Below are 25,264 nucleotides of genomic sequence, written 5' to 3'. Positions count from 1 at the left end.
CTTTTGCCCATAATTTCTGGGCCAATAGCTAACGATTCACGAAGTATAATATAAAAATATTTCAAGGTACCCATAACTTCACTTGGTGGATAAGAGATATGTTCTCTGTAGAGATGTGCCTCAGGACATCTGCCTTTCCACATTGTAAGTTGCACTGATCCGGATGGAGCTGCTGTGATTGCAGTTGTCTGAAATGAAATATGATATGATGCTGATGTTGACATGAACCTATCTTTCTTCCACTGCTAAGTTTAGTTAGATTCACAGGCCTGTCACTTCCACATCCAACTACTAACCACTTTTAAAGACGGAAACAACATCAACCATTTTTCAGATTTTCTTCTCTGGTAACTACAGTAATTATCTCTGAAATGTTTCTGTAACACCATAGTTTTTTTAAGGTAGAATGGTTGTGTGTGGGTATGGTGTCAGTGCAAAATTTCAATAATATGTGAAAATGAGTGAAAATCTCTTGCCATTTAGAAGAAATGGTTCTAATCATTTTTAATTCCTCCGAATGGTACTACCACTTCAAGTCTCATATGTTAATATTTATTGTTTTCTTTCACACAATAGCTCCATTAGTTGCATTCAGGATTAGCTTCAGGATGTAATCCAGAAATGGGTTATATCAGAAATCTGTTCCTGAGGGGAGCCCATGTTTAAATAAATTCAACGGGCAATGTTGGAAATACAAACGTTTGTACATAAAATTTAGCCAACATCTGGAAATAAATGGCTGGCTTAATGTTTTAGGTGTGAGCCCTTTGTCACAGATGCTGGAGTTTACCTAGCCTCTTTAGATTGACCCGCTGTACAGTACCAGTATTTCTTGTTCTTGTATTCAAGTGGGTATCATCTGAAATAATTATTGTGTAAGGTGGGAGATAAGTTGGGGCAGATAATAATATGCTATTTAATTTTTTCCTCATTGCTGCTTTAGAACTTGCAAACTTTGGCTTGTGAATTTTGAAGTTACTTTTTTTTAGCATTATAACTAAACTTACCATTTGACCTTTCATGATATTCTTTAGATTATCTTTTTAATGTTTCAAATTTGTTCAAGGCTTTGTGATGCATAGTTTACATTGACACAACATAGTAACCCTTTTTTTGGATGATTAAGTATGTACTTAAAGTCATTCCAACATCTAAGTAACAAAATCAATCTTGTGAGTTGGGACTACTGCAACAAACTTGTAGGGTTTCAATTTGAAATGTTGCCAATTCCTTCCTCCCATAGATACTGCTCAACCAACTGAAATCCTCCAGCAAATTGTCTTTTGCTCCAGATTCCAGTGGCTCTTGTGTCTCCTATGTGGTGTATTCCTGCCAGCATATTATAGCTACTGAGTGTTGTGTCCCAGAATTCCAGTGTTATTTTTGTTTTCTCTCATTTGTTTTTTCCCATTTATCTCCTGCAGACACATCAGGTGGGATAAGCATGCCTTCATCACTCTCTCAGCAGGCACTACCATGTACATGTGGAGTTTCTGCTGACTCTAAGGGTTGAGTGCTGTTTGTTGTAAGTCGTATGTCAATGATGAGAGCAGTTTATGGTATTGTTTGCATTATATTGCTCATCACTGAACCTATACCTGAACTATTTAAAAGGTAATTGAACTTCTGATTTTAGCTCATAAGCAGTTTCACATCTGCAAGTAAAGTCAGAAGAGATCTTTTAACTTATTTAAAGTCAGGAATATTGCGATTTGCTAATGTACTGTAAGTGTTAGTATGAAACTTGGCTTTTTTCTTCATACAGAATTAGATTTGTATAGGTTTAGTATAGATTTGTATATACTGTACCAGAGTTTTCTTTAGATTAGACTATATAATAATTAACAGTTTAATAAAGTCGTACTGTAGTATTATACATTTTAAACAATGTCCTCCATCACAATTCGTAAGTATGACCTGCAAAAGTGGCAGAGTGATCCAGTAGAGAGATTAGTGTAGTAGAGTAGCAGTTGGAGGGGGAAACCTTGAAAATCAACAACATTGAATCGAGGCTCCTTTTTTATTTATCGGCAGCATTTCAAAATACCTTTAACTTATTTTATTTATTTTTAATGTATGCTTCATATCTTTCCATTGCTCCACCCTATTATGGTGACTGTGCTTCTATGACAATGAGTGTTTGGCCTGTAGTCTTGTGGTATAGGCCCACACATTTTTCTTCCAGCATATTTCCACCCTTGGAAAATACAAATGAACAGAGGTACTGTTCTGACCAGATTTTCTAATATGGAAAAGTACAAAGAATAGAAATAAAAAGAAAAATACCAACTGACAGAACGGGCTAACAATATGAAGCACATGTGTCAACACTAGAAACAGAAAAGTAGGTGAATATTTTGGGTTGGAATTTTCATCAGATGAAGATCGATCCTAAGCTGTTGATGATCCTGTTTCATGTCAACATGCTTTGAGTTGGTAACTTGATCTACCAACCTTGTCTTTTAGTATTCTTTCTTTCAACAAATTGGACATTTCATGGATCGGTTTGTTATTTTTTCTGCTGGGCTTATAAATGTTGTCCTGTAATTCTGTGAAGGTTAATGCATTCCAGTGACTCTGCCAGAAGAGGCATGTGACGCCAGAAATTTATGGAGTGTTAACTCAAATCACAGTTCCCTAGGTATATATAAAAATGAATGATTTCATTTAAAAAAAGCAACATGGCTAATTGTGAATCAGTCCACTTGTCGTAATGTAATTTGGGGTTTCATCAGTGCACAATGTAGAGTTTTAAGCCATTGTCAGAAACTCCATTTGAAATAAGAAAAATTGCAAATAATAGTGGTGCTATTTGGAATTTATTGCAGAAACTTAACCTAGGGACTCTTAAACCTCATTAGAAAATGGTTTGTGAATATTTTGAGGTAAGTTGTTCTTGTTGGCAGCAGGGTTCCTGGAAAATTGCCAAGCACATTCAGTGCAGCGTTTCATTACAAGAATGACAGAATCCAATTTGTGATTCTCCTTCCAATCTAAAGCATGAATCAAGTAAGGGTGCTGATTAATTAAAAAATTTACACATAGTAAAATTACTTTCTATACTAGTTGAATTTGTTCAAAGTTCTTTTGGGGTTGATTATTGTCCTGTTGAAGTCAGTGGTCCACATAAATGCAGGTCTCTATGGACATAACATTAGTATCGAGCCACCGGGTGTTATTCTTATTAATGGGCAGGTCAAATGGTTTCAATGAACTGTAAAAGTCAAGTTCGGTGCTAAAATTTATAATAAGCAAATCATAGCAATTCTGACTTTAAAGACTTGAAAAGAGTTTGCAGGTCTGAATTGAAAATCTGAAATAAAAATAATGTTGGAAATGTTTTCCAGCAGATTTAACTGGCCATTCATCTCATTGCTGTCAAGAACTAATGCCATTGGCATCCATGTTGTCACTGAATAAACTCTTTGCCTGTCTACTAGTCCTTTCTCAGCCACATCAAACCCAACTTTGTCCACTTTTGCTTTCCCATATGCTTCCTACTGTCCTACATCCTGGACCTTATGTATGTGGCCATTTTGTCTGACCTTACACTGGTGTTGCAACCCCATATGGAGCTTCCTTTATAAATACTCATGACTTAGTTTTTTCTCTCTCTCCTTTAAATTTAGATTCTGAAAACAATCTAACCTTCCCACCCACCCAGCATGTACAGTATTCCCTTCAATGAGGACTATGGATAATTTTTCCATTAAATATGTTTCCATCCAGTTTTGCTTTTTAATGAAGACTATGTTTTTACTGATGTCAAAAAGATTGTAGAATTTAAAGTGCCAATTACACTCAGCACATTATTAGGTATTTCCTGTACCTAATAAAGTGGCCACTGAGTTTATGTCCGTCGTCATCTTCTGCTGCTGTAGTCTATCCACTTCAAGGTTTGATGTACTGTGCATTCAGAAATGCTCTTCTGAGCACCACTATTGTAATGTGTGGTTACTTGAGTAACTGTTGCCTTCTTATCAGCTTGACTCTGTATGGTTATTCTCCTCTGACCTCTTTCATGAGCAAGGCATTTTCACCCACTGAACTGCTGCTCACTTGGTGTTTACTTGTTTTTTTTACACCATTCTCTGTGAGCTCTAGAGACTGTTGTGCATGAAAATTTCCAGGAGATCAGCAGTTTCAGAGATACTCAAACCACCTGTCTGCCACCAACAAACGTTCCACGATCATTTCTTCCCCATTCTGATGTTTGGTCTGAACAACAACTGAACCTCCTGACCATCTCTGCATGCTTATATGCATTGAGTTGGTGCCACACGATTGGCTGATTAGATATTTGCATTAACAAGCAGATGTACAGTTGCATGAAAAAAGTGTGTGAACCCTTTGCAATTACCTGGTTTTCTGCATTAATAACTCATAAAATGTGGTCTGATCTTCATCCAAGTCACAATAATATATAAATATAATCTGCCTAAACTAATAATACAAACAATTAGACTTCTTCTCGTCAATACTGAGTACAATATTTAAGCAATCACAGCCTTAAGTTCAAAAAAAGTATGTGAACCTCTGGGGTAGTGCCTTCTACAAAAACTATTTGAAATCAGGTGTTGCAATCAATGAGATGAGATTGGAGGTGTGGGTTGAAGAGATACCCTGCCCTATAAAAAAGCCACACTGTCAGGTTACTGACAGACCCTGCCCTTCTCAAAAAAGATCTGTTTATTTGCACCATGCCTCGATCAAAACAACTTTCAGAGGACCTTAGAAGGAGAATTGTAGAGATGCATGAAGCTGGAAAAGGCTACAAAGGCATTTCTAAAGACCTGAGTGTTCAACAGTCCACAATAAGAGAAATTGTCTACAAATGGAGGAAATTCAGTACTGTTGCTACTCTCCCTAGGAGTGGGCGTCGTGCAAGGATCACACCAAGAGCACAATGCGTAATGCTGAAGGAGATGAAAAGAACCACAGGGTAACAGCAAAAGACCTGCAGAGATCTCCAGAACTTGTTAAAGTGTTTGTTCATGTGTCCACCATAAGAAAAACACTGAACAAGAATGGCGTTCATGGAAGGGCACTATGGAGGAAACCATTGCTCTCCAAAAAAAACCATTGCTGCACAGCTCAAGTTTGCAAAAGACCACCTGGATACCCTATAATGCTTCTGGGACAATGTTCAAAAAATTGTACTTTTTGGCAGAAATGCACACCGCTACATTTGGAAGAAAAAAGTCACCGCACACCAGTACCAAAACCTCATTCCAACTGTGAAGTGTGGTGGAAGGAGCATCATGTTCTGGGGCTGCTTTGCTGCCTCAGGTCCTGGAGAGTTTGCAGTCATTGAGAGAACAACAAGTTTAAAATTGTATCAAGAAACTTTACAGGAAAATGTCAGGGTAGCGGTCCGTTGCCCTTTAGAAGTTGGATGGTGCCACAAGACAATGATCTGAAACACAAGAGTAAATCAACAACAGAATGTTTTTTTTAAAAAAAGTAAATTTGTGTTTTGGAATGGCCAAGTCAGAGTCCGGACCTTAATCCAATTGAGATACTGTGATATGACCTGAAGAGGGCTGTTCATGCAAGATATTCCAGAAATATTGATGAACTGAAACAGTTTTGTATGGAGGAATGGCCTAAAATTCCTCCTCACCATTGTGCAAGTCTGATCAACAGCTACAGGAAACATTTGGTGGAAGTTTTTGCTGTTAAAGGAGGTTCTACCAGTTGTTTAATACAAGAGATCACATACTTTTTCCAGTCTGGACTGTGAATGATTAAACAATGTGTTAAATAAAAACTTGAAAAGTACAATTGTTTGTGTATTATTAGTTTAGGCAGATTGCGTTTGCCTATTATTGTGACTTATGTGAAGATCAGACCATATTTTATGAGTAATTAATGCAGAAAGCCAGGTAATTGCAAATTTCTTGCAACTGTTCCTTAAAAAGTGGCCACTGAGTGTATGGCCCATGTAACTTAGATTTTTTACATTAATTTTAGGCAAAAATGCACCAGAGGCAGACCCAGTGCATGGGTCTGCTATAACAGATTACTCCCCAAAGCGAATTTATCAACCCCAACTTTCTGTTAATTGTAGTTAATATAGACCTCTTGAAACTTTAAAATGCAAGGATAGTAATAGGCACATCTTGATTGAAAGATTGTTCTTTTAACTTTATAACGAAGCAGTCCATTGGACCTAGCAAATCGTTCTATGTTTATTTTGGAAACCATTTTCAGTTTTCTCTGAAAACTTCAAATTCTTTGGTGGCAGGTTGGCATGAAGATTTACATGATAAACCCAACTTTAGTCATATTCTACCAAATTGCCACTTTGAAATATATCAAGGATTTTCTTTTCATGTAATGTATCTTAAACACAGCCCCGTTTATGCTGGTTCATGGCAAATTTCATACTTGCCAATGCACAAATTACTTGGAGCAGAAATTTAGCAAAGAAAATACAAGATAATCACATCAGGATCAAAACTCAATTCTGTAAAGTTTCAAGATTCTTGCCACAGAGAAAAAATAAGCGTTCCAGAAAAGTTTTGCTTCTCTTGGGAGGTTTTGAGGGTGCAAGGTCCTTAATGAACATTCGCAGTGCTTAGGTCAAAATGATCCCACAAGGGAAAATTCTACAATTTTTTTGGGTAAAATTTGTCAAGATGTATAAACTCAAAAAAATATTTGTAGCTTCATTTTAGAAGTAAATTATGTACTTATAACTTTATATACTGCAACAAAAATTAATTCCTCTCAGAATGAATTGCAATAATGTTCTATTAAAGGAGCTTTGCTTCAGGACTGCAATATACTCAGTCCAACCTCTAGTGTAATTTACACTGTAACAGTAGTGCCAATGAAAAGCAGCATTCTTCTCCATCAACAATCTTTTGAACAATTATAAAGAGAAACATATGATCTGATAACATGCCAAAAAATATTTTACATGCTATCATCATTTATTGAGTTTCAATTAATACCATGAACAAAAACTGTTAATTAAGAACTATTACGCATTCATTTCTATCCTTGTGTACAGCATACTGGGCTTCATTTTTAAGTAGCTCTCAGTTTAGTGAATTTAGTAAGACCATTGTAATACATGCTTTCCTTACGTACTTGTAGTGCACAATAGAATTATTATGATGGATTTTAGGAATAGGAGTTTAAATAATTGGGGTGCAGACATCCCTGGTTGGACAGAGTAATTGCCTTTCCTTATTTTAATGTAAGCCACATTGAACTGCTGTAGACCGTCTGGTGAAGCTACTCCAACAAAGCTGATTGGTAGGCCAGTTAGAAATGAGGAATTGCAGTGCACCTCTAACTTGGTTGCAGTATGATTGCCCTCCTGCAGCCCTACCATGTTTTGTGGAAGATATGATCAACCAGTGGAGCAGTTTCCCTTAGTTCTATGATGTCTAATTCAGTCAGGGCCAGTTACTCTTATCATATCTCTGGAATTACGCTCTCGGATCATGTTTGGATCTTCAGCTAGTTGAGGGTTAGCCCTGTGCGGACCTGACAAAGCCCATAAGCTACTTGTAAGCAGGTTGTTGGTGCGTATGTGTCATTTTATAGCACTGTCAAAGATGCCTTCAATTACTTTTCTGGGAATTAGATACAGACTGATTTGGTAGTAATCAACTAGTTTTGAATTTGTCCTGCTTTTTTCAGCACATGACATTCCTGACTTTGGAAAGGTTTCTGTGATAAAACTCAAATTTTGTTTAAATTAAATTTGTGTAGACATTTTTATAGTGTATCATTCCCTAACTGTTGGCTAAAACAGAATACAAGTCCAGTGAGATCTTGTTTAAACTTTATGAATTATTGGTTAGGTGACAGCTAGAATGTTATGTGCAGTTCTGGTCACACACTTCAATGACTATAGACTTCATTGCACTGAAGAGGTTGCACAGTAAGATTCACCAAGATATTTCCTGGTCTGGAATGTTGCAGTTATGAGAAGTCACCAGATAGGCAGTGTTTCTTTGAGTAGAAAAGACAGAGAGGAGGCTGATAGAGGTAAGCAAAATGAGCATAAATAAGGTAGAAAGTAAGAAACTGTTCCCCATGGCAAAGTTGTGAGGAATAAGAGATTTAGAGGGGCTTCGGAAGATAAATTTTTTAGCTGAGGATGTTTGCAATCTCCCTGAGATGGTGGTGGGAGCAGGTACTCTCAAAATTTTAGGAAGCCTTCGGAGGAGGACTTGAATCACCAAGGCATTGTATGCTGGGAGCCAAGTTCTGGTAAATGGGATAAATGTGGACAGGTAATTGATGGTCTGCATGTACTATGAGGGAAAAACGGCCTTTCTCTTCTGTGTGACTTTGATATTTTTACATACAATAAATTTTTCTGTTTATAACTTTTGTAAAATATTATTTACACTTCATTATACTGAAATTGAATAAATAGAGTTAAAAAAAAAGTTACATTACTTGTTATTTGTATACAATTTGGATTTAGTTTGAACCCAAAATCAGGCTAGTCAACCCATAACTGCAAATTGGATCAGTACATTTCTTGAATTAGGCATTGCATCTTAAAATTTAGAGTTTCATAATGCACAGGTGTTACATGAAGGAGCTGCTACATAAAGGATTATTAGTTGAAACCCAGAGTTTGTCCAGTTTTTCTGAAATTGAGCCCAAGCAGGCAGTTTAAGTGTTAATGTTTGTTATCATTGAACCCCATGGTGAGCAGCTCCCCCAGACACTCCAGCTTTTACAAGAAGTCTCTGTGCTTGCTCTGCCCTTCACAGTGGGAACTTTGGAGGAAAGCATCAATCTTGCCTGTCTTGACCATGAACCGCAACTTTAATGAACAGATCCTTTCTTTGGCCACATGTGCATTACTCAAACCAACAGCTTGTTTGTAAAGGACAAAAAAAATATGACATGTAGGTTAATGTGATTCGTAACAATGCCACTGCTCACCAAGTATGTTTAAAAATGTTCCCTTACGAGGATTTTTCTCCGATAAATTTACCAAGACATAGTTCTGCCATGTACTACATTTTTTAAAGTCATGTAACTGGCTCCATGCAATCTATTCTATAACATTTATTGAATCTGAGGAGTTTCCTGAAACTCGGGATTGGTGCATGTGGAAGTTACAGTAGTATGTGCATGTTCCCATCACCCAATTCCGTTGGGAACTACTTGAGCTTTAGAAAAGTGCATATTTGATTTAAAAAGTAGAAAAATTAACACACATCCAAATAATTCTGCTCTCAGGAGAGTAAAAGTAAAGTAGGGTGAATCACCTGACAGTACGCAAAATATTTTGGATTAAGACAGTTAACTATATTTTTATATTAGGAATATATACTGATCTGTTATAGCATTGCGCAAAGAGCGAAGATTCACTGAGGTCTTTAAGTCAAGATTCAAATTCAGTCATGATGAAGTCATTCGGCCTTACCTTAATTATAAATTTCCATTAATTAATCTCATCTGATATTTCACATGGGTAATAAAGATCACATCTAGTGTTCTGGCCAAGTCATTTCAGAAAGGGGAAAATAGCAAAGCCATTATGGTGGATACTAGATCTTTGCACTTGATATGTTTGATTATTGATCATGATAGCTGGTGAGGTTTCACATGTGACACAATCCAACGAATCTGTCATCTGTTAAACTAATCATTTGACAGATTCAACCCCAAAAATATGGGTTTGATTGTGACTGATATGAAAATAACATTATTCCGACTTATTAAAAGAACTATGGCTCAATATTTACTTGCTGAGATCTGATATTTTAAAGTAACTTTACCTTAATAGTGTTCTATCCACTACAACTATCAACTTTTGTCACATTCTCAGTTGCAGATTGGTTTCAGCCAAAAATGAAATAACTTTCACAAACTCAATATCACAGTTGAAACTGAAGTTTACACTGCTTATCCCATCAATCTCAATATCACATATTTCTGCTACTTAAAAGACATTGGCTTCTATGCTAACAACAGGAATTCTGCAGATGCTGGAAATTCAAGCAACACACATCAAAGTTGCTGGTGAACGCAGCAGGCCAGGCAGCATCTCTAGGAAGAGGTACAGTCGACGTTTCAGGCCAAGACCCTTCATCAGGACTAACTGAAGGAAGAGTTAGTAAGAGATTTGAAAGTGGGAGGGGGAGGGCAAGATCCAAAATGATAGGAGAAGACAGGAGGGGGAGGGATGGAGCCAAGAGCTGGACAGGTGATTGGCAAAGGGGATATGAGAGGATCATAGGACAGGAGGTCCGGGGAGAAAGACAAGGGGGAGGGGGGACCAGAGGATGGGCAAGGGGTATAGTCAGAGGGACAGAGGGAGAAAAAGGAGAGTGAGAGAAAGAATATGTGTATAAAAATAAATAACGGATGGGGTACGAGGGGGAGGTGGGGCATTAGCGGAAGTTAGAGAAGTCGATGTTCATGCCATCAGGTTGGAGGCTACCCAGACGGAATATAAGGTGTTGTTCCTCCAACCTGAGTGTGGCTTCATCTTTACAGTAGAGGAGGCCGTGGATAGACATGTCAGAATGGGAATGGGATGTGGAATTAAAATGTGTGGCCACTGGGAGATCCTGCTTTCTCTGGCAGACAGAGCGTAGGTGTTCAGCAAAGCGGTCTCCCAGTCTGCGTCGGGTCTCGCCAATATATAGAAGGCCACATCGGGAGCACCAGACACAGTATATCATCCCAGCCAACTCACAGGTGAAGTGTCGCCTCACCTGGAAGGACTGTCTGGGGCCCTGAATGGTGGTAAGGGAGGAAGTGTAAGGGCATGTGTAGCACTTGTTCCACTTACAAGGATAAGTGCCAGGAGGGAGATCAGTGGGGAGGGATGGGGGGGACGAATGGACAAGGGAGTTGCGTAGGGAGCGATCCCTGTGGAAAGCAGAGAGAGGAGGGGAGGGAAAGATGTGCTTAGTGGTGGGATCCCGTTGGAGGTGGCGGAAGTTACGGAGAATAATATGTTGGACCCGGAGGCTGGTGGGGTGGTAGGTGAGGACCAGGGGAACCCTATTCCTAGTGGGGTGGCGGGAGGATGGAGTGAGAGCAGATGTGTGTGAAATGGGGAAGATGCGTTTGAGAGCAGAGTTGATAGTGGAGGAAGGGAAGCCCCTTTCTTTAAAAAAGGAGGACATCTCTCTCGTCCTGGAATGAAAAGCCTCATCCTGAGAGCAGATGCGGCGGAGACGGAGGAATTGCGAGAAGGGGATGGCATTTTTGCAAGAGACAGGGTGAGAAACGGAATAGTCCAGATAGCTGTGAGAGTCAGTAGGCTTATACTAGACATCAGTGGATAAGCTGTCTCCAAAGACAGAGACAGAAAGATCTAGAAAGGGGAGGGCTGTGTCGGAAATGGACCAGGTAAACTTGAGGGCAGGGTGAAAGTTGGAGGCAAAGTTAATGAAGTCAACGAGCTCAGCAGGCGTGCAGGACATTGGCTTCTATGCTAACCTCATAACTAGCACTATTTTGCCTCTCATCTATGGACTCCATCTCAACCGTTGATTTTTTTTTTGATGCTTACCTTATCAGCCTCCTGAGTTCCCTATGTGAGGTCTGGCATAATTTCAGTGTTTTTAGCATTATTTACATATCCTATCTCTCAAACCAGCATAATGATCTCCTGATCCAATTCTCATTTCATACCACTAACTTCTGTAAGACTTTTCAACTATGCATTCTCTTCTTCAAATGTTATACACTTAGTGGCCACATCATTAGGTTCATCCTATACCTAAAAAAAGTGGCCACTGAGTGTATGTTCATGGTCTTCTACTGCTGTAGCCCACTTAGTTTTAGGTTTGTTGTGCTTTGTATTCAGAGATGCTGCCCTTCCTATCACTGTTGTAACACTTGATTATTTGAGTAACTCTTGCCTTCCTGTCAGCTTGAACCGGTTTGACCATTCTCTGACCTCTCATTAAAAGACGTTTAGACCACAGAACTGCCACTGACTCACTTGATGTTTTTTGTTTCTTGCACCATTCTTTATAAACTCTAGAGACTGGTGTGGGTGAAAATCCCAGGAGATAAGCAATTTCTGAGATACTCAAACCACCCTGTTGGTCATCAATAATTATTCCACGGTCAAAGTCACCAAGATTACATTTCTTCCTCATTCTGATGTTTGGTCTGAACAACAACTGAACCTCTTGACCATGTCTGCTTGCTTTTATGCATTGAGTTGCCGCCACATGATTGGCTGATTAGATACTTGCCTCAACTAGCAGGTCTCATGATGACATTCGCTGCTCCCCCTTCTGCTGAATGCCTCTCGCTCTGTCCCTATTTGTCTTTTTGCCTCTTTTAGTACATTTTATTGTCTCTGTGAAGGTGCTGCGTCTGCCATATATGGAAGTCTACTAAAATCAGTGAGATTTTAAAATTGTACAATCGGTGTTTGTCCCACTCCCATCAGGGAGGAGGCTATGTAGCATCCACGCCAGGAACAGTTACTTTCCCCAAGCAGAAAGGCTGACCTACATCTCCACCCACTAACCTACCACCCCTACTTTATTATTTCCTGACATTCATCTTATGTGCAGACACTCCTATGCCTTGCATCACTTTATGGAAATACAATTAATCTACATCTATACACTGAGTAATAATTATTTCATTCTCCTTTACACTTGTGTACTGGAATTGACAAACAATCTTGAGATTCTTGAAGGTGTAAGATCATGACTGAACGTCGACCTGTGTGTATGGCATTTCATAAATATTAGTAATATTTTATTTGAAAGGTTTATTAGTTAGTAGTGGCAAAGAGGATGTGCTGAGTATAAACTTTCAGTTTTCTGAATTTGGATCACTTGCCAAAACACTTTTCATTCAAAAATGAATATAGAACAATGCAGGTGATTGCACACACATGCCAGACACTCCTAGAAATGGACAGTCTTTTGGGGAGAGTTGAGGTCCTGATCTCTCTTCTCCCACCCTGGACTAGTTAACAGAATTACTTTTCTTATAAGAGTGAAACAACTGAATCTGTTAATTGGTAATTCTCAGCTTTCATCCTGTATTATTCTATCTTGGTCATTGTTCCACTCCTTAATTAAAGAGGCAATATGTGTTCCTTTATGTTGTGAGACCATAGTGTGTCTTTCCATACAGAAGATTAAAGTGTAGCATAAATTTTGGGAGAACCCAAAGGCATGCAGTCCTGAATTTTTTACGTTACCTCCAAGCTTTGACATTAAATTGGTGGGACCAAACTGACATGCAGATAATGCTAATAAATTTCCCATCTTTTATATATTTATGTGGTAGTTTCTAACCAGATGTCCTTCTACTAACATGGGTTAGTAAGATTAGAGTAATAAAAAGCATTGCTGTTCTAGATGTTTGCCATCTGCGACAGATTAAAGATGTGGACTGCTTTGGTTAAATGAAAATCAAACTATCCAAATACAGAAATTTTAAAAAAACAACAAAGTTCTGGAGACACTTGGCAAAGCAAGTACCATCTGTACAGAGAAAAACAGTTAATGTTTCATGTTGATGATTATCTGTTTCACACTCTGCAGATGATACCTACCCTGCTGACTCTGTCCAGAATTTTCTGTTTATTTTTCAAGTTTCCAGGATCTGCCAGTTTTTTTGGATACTGGAGACAGAACCCTTCATCACATTTGAAAAAAGTACATGACTGTGACTGAGCGGTCCAGATGCAGTGGAGCAGGCATCCTGCCTCTTTGTATTTATCTATTTATAGTTTTTCTCTGCTCCTTTAATGATCTTGGATGGTTAATTAGATACATGCATTCTTTATATCCAGCTACAATGGAAAGATGACTCTTATTACAATTTAGGTGGGCACAAACTAAATTGTAAGAGAGAAATCCTTCCTGGTAGAAATGATAAAGTACAGAAAATCCAGCCCATGTGTTCTCATCCCAACAGCAGCATTAAATTTATAGCAAAGAAGAAAATTCATTTTAAGATGGAGAAAATGAAGCTTCTTTCTTTTAGTTAGTATTTAGTACTATTCTTCTTTATGTACTAACATACTGATCCAAGTTATCTCCCATTCTCCGTCATCTTTTCTTTACAAATATTTTTTCTCACTACAAGGTATTGTTTGTTCACATTAGTGCTTGGTTTCTGACCTTTTTCTTAACTTCAGGCAATTAATGATGTGTTATTATAGCAGAGTGGTTAATGTAATCACTTAACAGCTACAGCCATCACCAATCAGGGTTTGATTCCAGGCACTATCTGTAAGGAGTGGATTTCCTCCCACATTCCATAGATGTACTGGATAAGGTTATTAAGTTGTAGGCATGCAATGTTGGCTCTGGAAGTATGATGACACTTGTGGGTGCCCAGCACAATCATCGCTGACTTGATTTGACACAAACAATGCATTTCACTCTATGTTTCAATATACATGTGCCAGGTAAAGTTAATCTTTATCTTTAATTTTTATCTTTGATATCATTTGCACAACTGTCTTTGTTATACTTGATGGCCATAAATCATCTCCCATTTCTGATTAAGCACATCTATAGATCCCATTCTCCTAAGCCTGTTACTTTTGGCAAACAGCTAATGATGTCTATGAGCTTCTGTTTTTTGTTATTTTAGTTTATTCAGATACTGAAATTTAACCCATTCCACCATGTCCTCCTCCTTAAAAGCTAGGTAATGTGTACCTTCTGTTTCTGTAATCAGGTAGTTACTCTCATTTCATCATGCACTTGTGTTTTCATCATGCACTTGTGTTCTAAAGCATTCATTGATAATAATTTGGGTCTATGAATAACCAGGCAAAAGACATGAATTACAAAATGAGACTGGTACTGAAATGTGTCATAGAGCTATGCCAATATTAAAGATGTAGTTTTATAGCACACTGTGATTGAGACAGTGATCACCGCATGTTTGAGTTCACCTTGAAATTTAAAAGGAAGAAAGTAAAATCTGTCATAGCAGTATTTCAGTAGAGTAAAAGAAATTAATAGTATGAGAGAGGAGTTGGCCAAAGTAAATTGGAAGGAGATGCTGGCAGGGATGACGGCAGAGCAGTAATGGCTTGAGTTTCCGGAGAAAGTGAGGAAGTTGCAGGATAGATATTTGAAGAAATACTCAAATGGCAAAATACTACAACCATGGCTGACAAGAGAAGTCGAAGCTAATGTAAAGGCAAAAGAGAGGATATACAACAAAGCAAAACTTAGGGGGAAGACAGAGGATTGGGAAGTTTTTAAAACCCTACAGAGAGCAACTAAAAGAATCATTAGGAGGGAAAAGATGAAATATGAAAGCAAGCTAGCAAACAATTTCAAAGTGGATAGAAAAGCCTTTTCAAGTATGTAAAAAAAAAATAAGCGAGATGAGAGTGGATAGAGGGTGACTAGAAAATGAAGTCAGGAAAATAATAACGGGACAAGGAGATGGCAGATGAACTAAATGAGTATTTTTCCATCAGTCTTTACTGTGGAAGTCGCTAGCAGGGTGCCAGATGTTGAAGGGTGTGAGAGAAGAGAAGTGAGTGCAGTACCTATCACAAGGGAGAAGTTGCTCAAAAAGCTGAAACACCTAAAAGTACATAAATCACCTGGACCAGATGACCTGCACCCTTGGGTTCTGAAAGAGATAGCGGTAGAGATTGTGGTGGCATTAGTAATGATCTTTCAAAAATCATTGGACTCTGGCATGGTACCAGAGAACTGGAAAACTGAAAATGTCACTCCACTCCCTAAGAAAGGAGGTAGGCAGCAGAAAGGAAATTAAAGACCAATAAGCCTGACCTCAGTAGTAGGGAAGATGTTGGAGTCAATTGTTAAGGACGAGGTTATGGAGTACTTGGTGACACAGGACAAGATAGGCAATGTCATCATGGTTTCCTTGTGGGAAAACCTTGCCTGAAGAACCTGTTGGAATCCTTTGAGGAGATTATATGAAGGATAGATAAAGGGGATGTAGTGAATGTTGTATATTTGGACTTTAAGAAGGCCTTTGAAAGATGCCATGCATGAGGCTGCTTACCCAAGTTTGAGCCCATGGTATTACAGTAAAGTTACTGGCATGGTTAGAGCATTGGCTGATTGGTAGGTGGCAGGGTGTGGGAATAAAAGGATCCTTTTCTGTTTGGCTGCCAGTGACTAATGGTGTTCAGCAGGGGTCAATGTTGGGACTGCTTCTTTTTGTGCTGTATATCAATGATTTAGATGATGGAATAGATGGCTTTTTTTGCCAAATTTGCAGATGATAGGAAGATTGGTGGAGGGACAAGTAGTGTTGAAGAAACAGGTATGGTGCAGAAGGACTTAGACAGATTAGGAGAATAGGCAAGAGAGTGGCAAATGAAATACAGAGCTGGAAAATGCATGACCATGCACTTTGGTAGTAGAAATAAATGTGCAGACTATTTTCTAATCAGGGAGAAAATCCAAAAATCTGAGATGCAAATGGGCTTGGGAGTCCTTGTGCAGAACACAGTAAAGGTTAACTTGCAGGTAGAGTTGGTGATGAGGAAGGCAAATGCAATGTTAGCATTCATTTCAAGAGGTCTATAATACAAGAGCAGGGATGTGATGCTGAGGCTTTATAAGGCACTGGTGAGGCCTCACCTTGAATATTGTGAACAGTTTTGTGCTCCTCATCTAAGGAAAGATGTGCTGACATTAAAGAAGGTTCAGAGGAGGTTCACAAGCATGATTCCGAGAATGAAAGTGTCATCTTAGGAGGAACATTTGATAGCTGTCTGTACTTGCTGAAATTCAGAAGGATGGTGGGGGGGATTTCATTGAAACCTTTTGAACGTTGAAAGGCCTGGACAGAGTGGATGTGTGAAGGATGTTTCCCATGGTAGGGGAGTCGAGGACAAGAGGGACAGAGTGGCGTCCATTTAATACAGAGATACGGAGAAATTTCTTTAGCTAGCGGGTGGTGAATTTGTGGAATTTATTACCACAGGCAGCTGTGGAAGCCAGGTCATCGGATGTATTTAAGGCAGAGCTTGAAAGGTTCTTGATTGGACATGGCATCAAAGGATACAGGGAGTGGGGCTGAGGGGGGGAAAAGAAGGGATCAACCATGATTGAATGGTGGAGCAGACTTGATAGGCCAAATGGCCTAATTCTACTCCTATGTCTTATGGTCTTATGGCAATGGTTAAAGCTTTTTCGGTGGCACTTTTTCCCCTCAATTGGGAATTTGGTTTTCAGTGTTGTTTTTGAAATTTAATGTGACAATCAAATAGAATACCGAAGAGCAGCAAGAAGAGATGCTATTTGTTTCAAAAGAGACATTGAACTAAAGCTCTGCCTGCCATCTCAGGTGAACAGAATAGATTCTGTGGCATTATTTCAAAGAAGAGCAGAGTTCTTCCTGGCAAGTATATTTTCCTCTAAATTATCTGATCATTATCATTTTAAGGGTTATAGGATCTGATAGTGTTGAAAGGAAATGGCCGTATCTGAGCAGGATAGTGGGAATAAGTCACTAAGTCTGATTGTGATCAGCATGAATGTGATGAGCTGAATAGCCTCTTGTCCCATAAGTATTTTAGTCACCAGAATGGAACAAATGGCAGTGGACAGCAGCACAAATGAGTGGGCAGATGGTTATGTAAACAACAATTACTGTTTCATGTGTATAATTTGAATAACTTATGCTTTTTTCTGGTATACATCAATCTGACTAAAATTAGTAAATTGGTTTATTATTGTCATGTACTGAAGTACGGTGAAGAACTTGTCTTGCATATCATTCATACAGATCAATTCATTTCAATAGTGTACTGAAGTAGTACAAGGTACAAAAATATAACGATGTAAAATAAAGTGTTTAAGTTACAGACAAGGTGCAAGCAAGCAAGGTCAACAATGAACTGAATTGTGAGATCAAGAGTCAATCTTATTGTACTAGGGAATCATTTAATAGTGTTATAACAGCAGGATGGAAGTTGGCCTTGAGTCTGGTGGTACGTGCTTTCAGGCTTTTGTATCTTCTGCCCAATGGGGAAGGTATCAGAAAGATTGTTGAGGGTAGGTGGGGTCTTTGATTATGCTATTTAGAGTCCATGAGGGGAGACTGCTTTCCATGATATACCGAGCTATATCTACAACTCCCTGCAGTTCCTTACAGTGATGGTCAGTGCAATTACTGTACAAGTTGTGATGTGTCTATGTAAGGTGCTTTCCATAGTGAGCTTTTATTGACTGTGGCACTTATGGGGTCTCTACGTGGTTGCATCAGTACGGACTGTTGGTGATGTTCACTCCGAGGTACTTGAAACTCTCAACCCTCTCGACCTCGGCACTGTTGATATAAATGGGAATGCATGTTGCCTTTCTTCCTGAATTCAATGAACAGCTCTCTTGTTGACATTGAAAGAAAGGTTGTTTTTATGATACCAAGTCACCAGGGTCTCTATCTCCTTCCTATGCTCTTGATTCATTGTTATTTGAGATGTAGCTCATGGTGGTGGTATCATCTACAAACATTGTAGATGGAATTGGAACAGAATTTAGCTACAAGGAATTGAGTAGGAGCAGAGGACATTGCCATATGGGGCACCAGTGGAGGTGTTGTTCACTATCCTTCGTGATTATGGTCTGTTGGTCTGGTCAGGAAGTTAAAGATCCAGATGCAAAGAGTTGTTGAGTCCTTGGTCTAGGAGTCTGGAGATGAGTTTGCTTGGAATTGGAGTTGTTGTCAACAAACAATAATCTGACATAAGTGTCATTACTATTCAGATGCTCCAGAGATGAGTGTGTGGCCAAGGACATGGCATCTGCCATAGATCTGTTTTGGCAGTAGATGAATTGCAATTGGTCAAGGTTGCCTGAGAGGTTGGAGTTATTGCATGTCATGATCAGCCTCATTAGCTGACCATGTCTTTAGTAAAGATTTGGCACATGTTCAAAAATAGGGGCAGTTTTGCTTCAGAACAGAAGCTGTAAAGAGGGTACTGAACAAAGTTAGGAAGCAGACTTGGTACTTGTAGGGTGAAGGCAAGAAAATAGGAATAGGAGTAGGCTATCTGGCCACTCAAGCTCTGCTATTCAATATGATAATAGCTAATCTGCCCAAGGCCTCAACTCCTCTCTGTGGCAGATCCCTATAGCTGCAATTTCCTAATCTATCATAAGTATGTCTATCTCCTCTTTGAATAAGTCTAATGATTTGACCACTCTAGTCCTCTGTGGTAGAGAGGTCCAGGGATTCACCACCCTCCACTAGAAGAAATTCTACACACCTCAGTTTTCTGTGACCACAGCTTCATTATTGTAGCCCTGTCCCTTCATTCGAAAATCTATCTGAAATGGGAAATATTTTGTCTTCTACTCTATCATACCTCCTTACAATTGTGAATGTTTCATTAAGGAAATCTCATTCTTCTGAATTACAAAGAATGGTAATCTAGTTTCTTTATATGCTCCTGATAGGAGCACATCACAACAGTTAGCCTTGTGAATCTCTTTGACAGCCTCCAATGCCAGTGTATCCTGTCCTAAATAAGGTTCCCAAAAATTTTCACAGTACAGGTATTTGCCATTTAGCCTTACAAACACCCTGCACAATTGTAACAACGCTTCATTGTTTGAAATTGAAACCCGCTTGCCGAGTATTTTCCTGCACCTATCTGCTAACTTGTTGTGATTCATGCACAACAATACCTAGATCATTAATTGCAGTTTGCAAGAGAAAGGTCCACTCATAGTCACAAAGGTCCACAAATCCATCACAAAACTGGCTGTGTAGCACTTTCAAACTCTCCTGAGGCTATCACATTACCACCTGAAGAACTAATTGTATAATACCAATATCAAGTTTGAATCAATTCCAGTATAATGCTTCCTGATCTGGAGGAGATATCTATAAAAGGAAAAACTGGAAAAAGCATTGTTCGTCCTCAATTTCTCAATAGTCATTTTACTTCTTTTAAATTACAGGGTGAAATTTGCTATGAGAAGATTTTAAATAATGGAGCCATTCCAAAACATCAGTTTGATACTTCAGTCTTAAAGAATGTCTTAAATTTGCAATTAGTGAATGGACTTAATTTCCCTGCGTGGGTCTAGCCACTCACACTCATCATTCTCCCAAATTTACCTTTTATGGATTCTAAATGCAGGATGGCGGATACAACTTCAGAACTGAGCAACATCAAACTAAGTGGTATAATATAACGTAACAAAGTCATGTCATGAACAAGCCCCACCCATGAAATTTAGCTGAGAGCCTGTGCAGATGTCCCATACCCAGTTTTATCTTCCTTCAAACCTGTTGAAGATTTAGAAGAAATTGAAAAGTTTGTAAATGGAAAATATATTTAAAGAAAAATCAACTGAAACAGTTTTCAATTGTTAACGGTATTAAACCTGTAAATGTAACTTTGCTGGATCAAATAACGACAGCACAAAAAGATTGTTACTTTTCTTTTCACCCGTTTATTTCTTCGAGCTCAGCCGGCGAGTGAACTTGGACCCGACATCAAGGAGAGACTCTTTCTCATCTCCCCGGCGGTTCTACAAGTTCACTGCCCGATGTCAGAATTGTCAGAAGTTATAAGGCCACCGATACAAAAGAACAATCAGTTTGATAACCATTCCGGTCAAGTCAATGGTCTATTGATACAGAGAAAAATCAGTCTGATAACTATTCCAGTCAAGTCAATGGACTATTGATACAAAAGTACAATCAATTTGTTAGACACTCCAGCCACCTTAATTAAAGAAAAGAATGTCCTACCTGGTTTGCTGGAGCCACAACTTAATTACAAAGGTAAGAACATCTGTCAAATTTATGCTTTAATTAAGAAAGGAATGTTCTGTCTAATTTCCACCAGGTACTGCTTTTTGTCAAAATCAAAAGATGGGAAAAGCCCAGAGACATCCTATGTGGATCTGGGCGAACTTTAACCCTAATCTTGCTCCAGGGAAAGCAGTTGTGAGACATTATTCAAACACACTGCAGTCACAGACATAGTCAGTACTGAATCCATTGTTTACAGGAATCTTGAGAATCCCCCATTCCCTTAAACTTTATCAGACCAAACACAAGTAACTAGAAAAGAAGCATTCCAACCTGATGCAAAAGTTCAGTGCAGATTCTCCAGCAAGACTGTGCTCTGCCATTGAACTCCAGAGCATTCCAAAGTTATAATATCTTAGCACAAGGAGTAACTCAATGAGGTGGGTAAATGTGCTTTAATAAAGTTAGTCTTTTTCCTAAAGTGTACAGAGTAAATCCCACCTGTCTTGATTTTGAACAGTGAATTGCTGAGCCATACACACCCATTTTGATCCCTGACAGTTCTCCATTTACAGATCTAGGTCTATGCTGTGGTGGAACATGCAATCTCTGCTAGAAATTGAGGAAATTGGAATCATACCAAGTCAATGTCAATCCTATTCCCTAATAAAAAGACTGTGTATAATTCCATTGCCAATCACAAATAATGGCAAGGATGAAGTTGTTTCTTTTGCCTTATACTTAGCAAAGGCATATTTTATTAGTGTAAAACAGGACCCAGGAAAGGTAAATTGGGAGCAGCTACAAGGAGGAAAAAAAACAGCAGATAAGCGGAAGCAAGTTGGTCATAGTCAGCATGTCCCTGTAAGGATAAGAGGCAGAGATGGTAAGTTACAGGAACTATGGATAACGAAGGATATTAATGGTTTAAGGGAAAAGGAAATGTATATCAGGTACAGGAAACTGGTGTCAAAGAAGTCATTAAGGTTTCTCGACACAGAAGAAAAATAGAAAAAATAAGGGGGCACAAAGAGGCCTTGATGCAACCTTGACAAATAGAGTTATGGAGAATTCTAAAACCTCTTGATATGTATGTAATTTGGTAGATTGGTTTATTATTTTCACATGTGCTGAAGTACAGTGGAAAAACTTGTCTTGCAATATCATTCATACAGAACAATGCATTGCAATAGTGCATTGAAGTAGGACAAGGTTTAAAAAAAATAACTGGACAGAATAAAGTATTACAATTAAAGAGAGTGCAGATAGACAATAAGGTGCAAAATCATAACAAGATATATTGTGAGGTCAAGAGGCCATCTTATATTAGGGAACAGTTCAATATCCTTTTATCAGTAGGATAGAAGTTGTCCTTAAACTTGGTGGTATGTGTTTTCAGGGGGGACAAGTGATAATGCCCGGCTGGGGGTTGTTAATTATGCTAGCTGCTTGCTTTAACAAGACAGAAGTGTAGATAGAGTACCTGGAGGGCAGTCTTGTTTTATGATAGTAAATGTCAAAGCCATCAGACATGGTAGTAATTTGGACACGTTACCTTGTTTTTCTTAGGTACCAGGATGGTAATGGCCTTCTTAAACAAGGTGGAAACTTTTGATTGAAGTGGGGAGAGGGTATAAATATCTGCAAATAGTCCTGCAAGATGTAATGACACAGCTAGGGGTACCATCTGGGACAGATGCTTCCTGTTGGTTCACTTTCTGGAAGACTGATCTTGCATCCCGAACGGTGACCATGGGTTCTGTGACATTGGAGACTGTTGGGATGGGTGTTGATATTCCAATCCCCACCTGTTCAAAAACTGCACAGGATGCATCATGCTGAAGGGTTGTGCTGTTATCAGCAGTGTTGCCTTGACTTTGTTTTATAGCCCTTCATGGCATTCTGATGCTTTGTGGAAGTCGTATCTTCATTTCTTGTAAAAACTCAAGATCATCTGCTTTGACTGTTGTAGTCATATACTTCAATAGGAAGTGGATCAATAGGGTAGCTAAGGAAAGAATAGAGCATGTCAGGGACCATTAGAGTCATCTTTGCTTGGTGACAGTACATGAGCAAATTCCTAAATAAATGCTTCTCCACAGTATTCACCAGGGAGGAGCACATGAAGGCTAAAGTGTTAAGGGAGGAGTATGCTGATATTCTGAAGCACATCTTTAAAAGAAAAAAGTGCGAGAAATATTGGAGTGCATTACACTATATACACAAGTCCTCTATGTCCTGACAGAATTTATCCCAGGAAGCAAGTAAGAATGTTGTTGGGCTCTTGCTGATTTTGCATATTTGTTGGCCACAGATCAAGTACTGGAAGGCTGAAGAATTACTAATGTTGTTCCCTTGTTCCAAAACGGCATCAGGGATAAGCCCAGAGACACTAAGTTGGTGATTCTTACATCAGTGGCAGGAAAGTTGTTGGAGAAGATTCTGAGACAGTTCATTCATATACATTTGGAGAAGCGGGGATTGATTAAGAGAAGTCACTACAGGTTTGTGGTGGGGAGATTATGTCTTGCAAATCTTATTGGTTACCTCCTCAAAAAACTCAAGGAGATCGAAAAAAGCAGGGTGGTTGATGGGGTCTGTATGGACTTGAGTATGAATTTTGACAAGGTCCCACATGGTACGGCAGTCCAAAAGGTTAAGGCTTAAGGGATCCAAAATGTGTTAGTGAACTGGATCTAAAGTTAGCTGGCTGATAGAGGCACAGGTAGTTGTGGATTGGTATTTTTCTGACTAGGAGTTTCTTTCATGCTGTATACTCTAGGAGTTGGTGCTGTGACCTTTGTTGTTTGTAATTTATATAAATGATTTGGATGAGAATGAGGAGAGAGATGATTAGTAAGTTCATTGGTGGAGTAGTGGATAAGTGGGACAGAGATCAGCTGGAGAGTTGGATGGAACAGTGGCAGATGGAATACACATTGATTTCTTGAACTTCCAGCAAACCCCCCCCACCCCCCCCATTCCCATTTCCCTCTCTCACTGTATCTCCTTATCTACCTATCACCTCCCCCTGGTGCTCTTACCCCTTTTTTTTCTTCCGTGGCCTTCTGCCCTCTCCTATCAGCAACACTCACAACACACTGGAGGAACTCAGCAGGTCGGGCAGCATCCGTGGAAAAGATCAGTCAACGTTTCGGGCCGGAACCCTTTGTCAGGACTCCAGCCCTCTAACTCTTTCACCAATCAATTTCCCAGCTCTTTACTTCAACCCTCCCAGTTTCACCTATCGCTTTGTGGTTCTTCCTACCCTCCCCCCCCCCCCACACTTCCTTACTCTGACTCCTCATCTTTTTTCCAGTCCTGATGAAGAGCCTTGGCCCGAAACGTCGACTACTGTTTTCCTTAGTTGCTGCCAGGCCTGCTGAGTTCCTCCAGCATTTTGTGTGTGTTGTTTGGATTTCCAGCATTTGCAGATTTTCTCTTGTTTGTAACTAGATGGCCTAGAATTAAAATGGGAAGGGAGAAATTTAAAATTCTTAGTAAGTATTTCCTACACAAGGTGGTGAATATCTGGAACAAGCTACCAGAGGAGGCAGCTACAATTACAATGCTTAGGTATCTTGATGGGTACTTGAGTAGCCAAAGCGTAGAGGGATACAGGTCTAATGTGGTCAAATGGGATAATGTAGAAGATAGTTATCAAGGTTGGAGGGATAAGAAGGGCTTTGAGGGCTCATTTCTGTGCTGTAGATTTCTGTGAATATAATGAACAGTGTGTCCTGGTGCCCTGGGTTGCAATACATCAAAGTGTACTCTGCTCGTGTTGATGGAGAACTTGGTTGTTTTGACGAATTTGGACACAGTTGCATAGAGGAGAAGGTGATGCAACTTAAGGTTTATTTATTTTTCACCAAAACTGTCAGCCTTGCATGTGGTTGAAAGAAAAAAGAATAAATGTTTTGGGAGCTTGATCAAGAACGAAGTGACCTGATGGTTGTACAATACACTCACAGATAGTGAGCGCCTGGCAGTGGCCGTGGCTGAGCTGAATCAGACTGCAACTTTCGCACACTAGTTAGCCCTGAACAAAGCTTCTGACCCAAGATCCACTCCATCATGCTGCAAACCTATTTCTATTTTTGTTACATCATTCTTCTCCACCTCTGCCTTGAATATATCTGCTAAAATCCTGAACCAAACCTTTTTTGACTTTCACTGTAGTTCCAATGCTCTAACTTAAACCGTGTACATTTTCTCTGTAGGCTGAGCTACATTGTCTTCATTTGTGAAATGCCTCAATTTTTAAAATTCTTAACCTTTGGTTCATATTTCACTGTCTCAAATCCTCTTCGCCCAGCATACTTGTCTCAATCATCTCCTCTGGCTAGACGGGAGTCCAAGGTCACTATTCATCCCAACTTGTGCCTATTCCTTGTGCCTAGTTTCCATCCATCACTTCTGTGGCCATCTTTTCAGACCCTAGACATTAGGTTTCACTACTCATTCCCTGAACCACTCCATGCTGTCTCCTTTATCCCTTCCTTTAAGAGCTACTTGAAGCTTATGTCCTTCACTATGCTTTTGGTTGCCTTTTTCCAATATC

The 25,264-nt window shown here is 39.2% G+C and overlaps 1 protein-coding gene across 6 annotated transcripts in view; it reads left to right on the top strand.

The window, feature by feature from the left end:
* The window catches only part of wars2 (tryptophanyl tRNA synthetase 2, mitochondrial), a 64,277-nt gene that overhangs the window by 10,776 nt on the left and 28,237 nt on the right, over positions 1 to 25,264 (top strand). For 2 of the 6 annotated variants that reach the window (XM_072260343.1, XM_072260345.1), the window contains exon 2: positions 19,899 to 20,730. The exons of the other annotated variants lie outside the window; for them this stretch is intronic. In XM_072260343.1, the coding sequence (XP_072116444.1) occupies positions 20,689 to 20,730 (42 nt within the window). In that variant the 5' untranslated portion in view covers positions 19,899 to 20,688. The remainder of the gene's footprint in view (positions 1 to 19,898; positions 20,731 to 25,264) is intronic. 6 annotated transcript variants of the gene reach the window in all.

Source organism: Mobula birostris, chromosome 6, assembly GCF_030028105.1.
Source record: "Mobula birostris isolate sMobBir1 chromosome 6, sMobBir1.hap1, whole genome shotgun sequence".
Taxonomy (NCBI): domain Eukaryota; kingdom Metazoa; phylum Chordata; class Chondrichthyes; order Myliobatiformes; family Myliobatidae; genus Mobula; species Mobula birostris.
The sequence above is the reverse complement of the archived record's forward strand: the minus strand, read 5'-3'. Positions and strand labels throughout refer to the sequence as shown.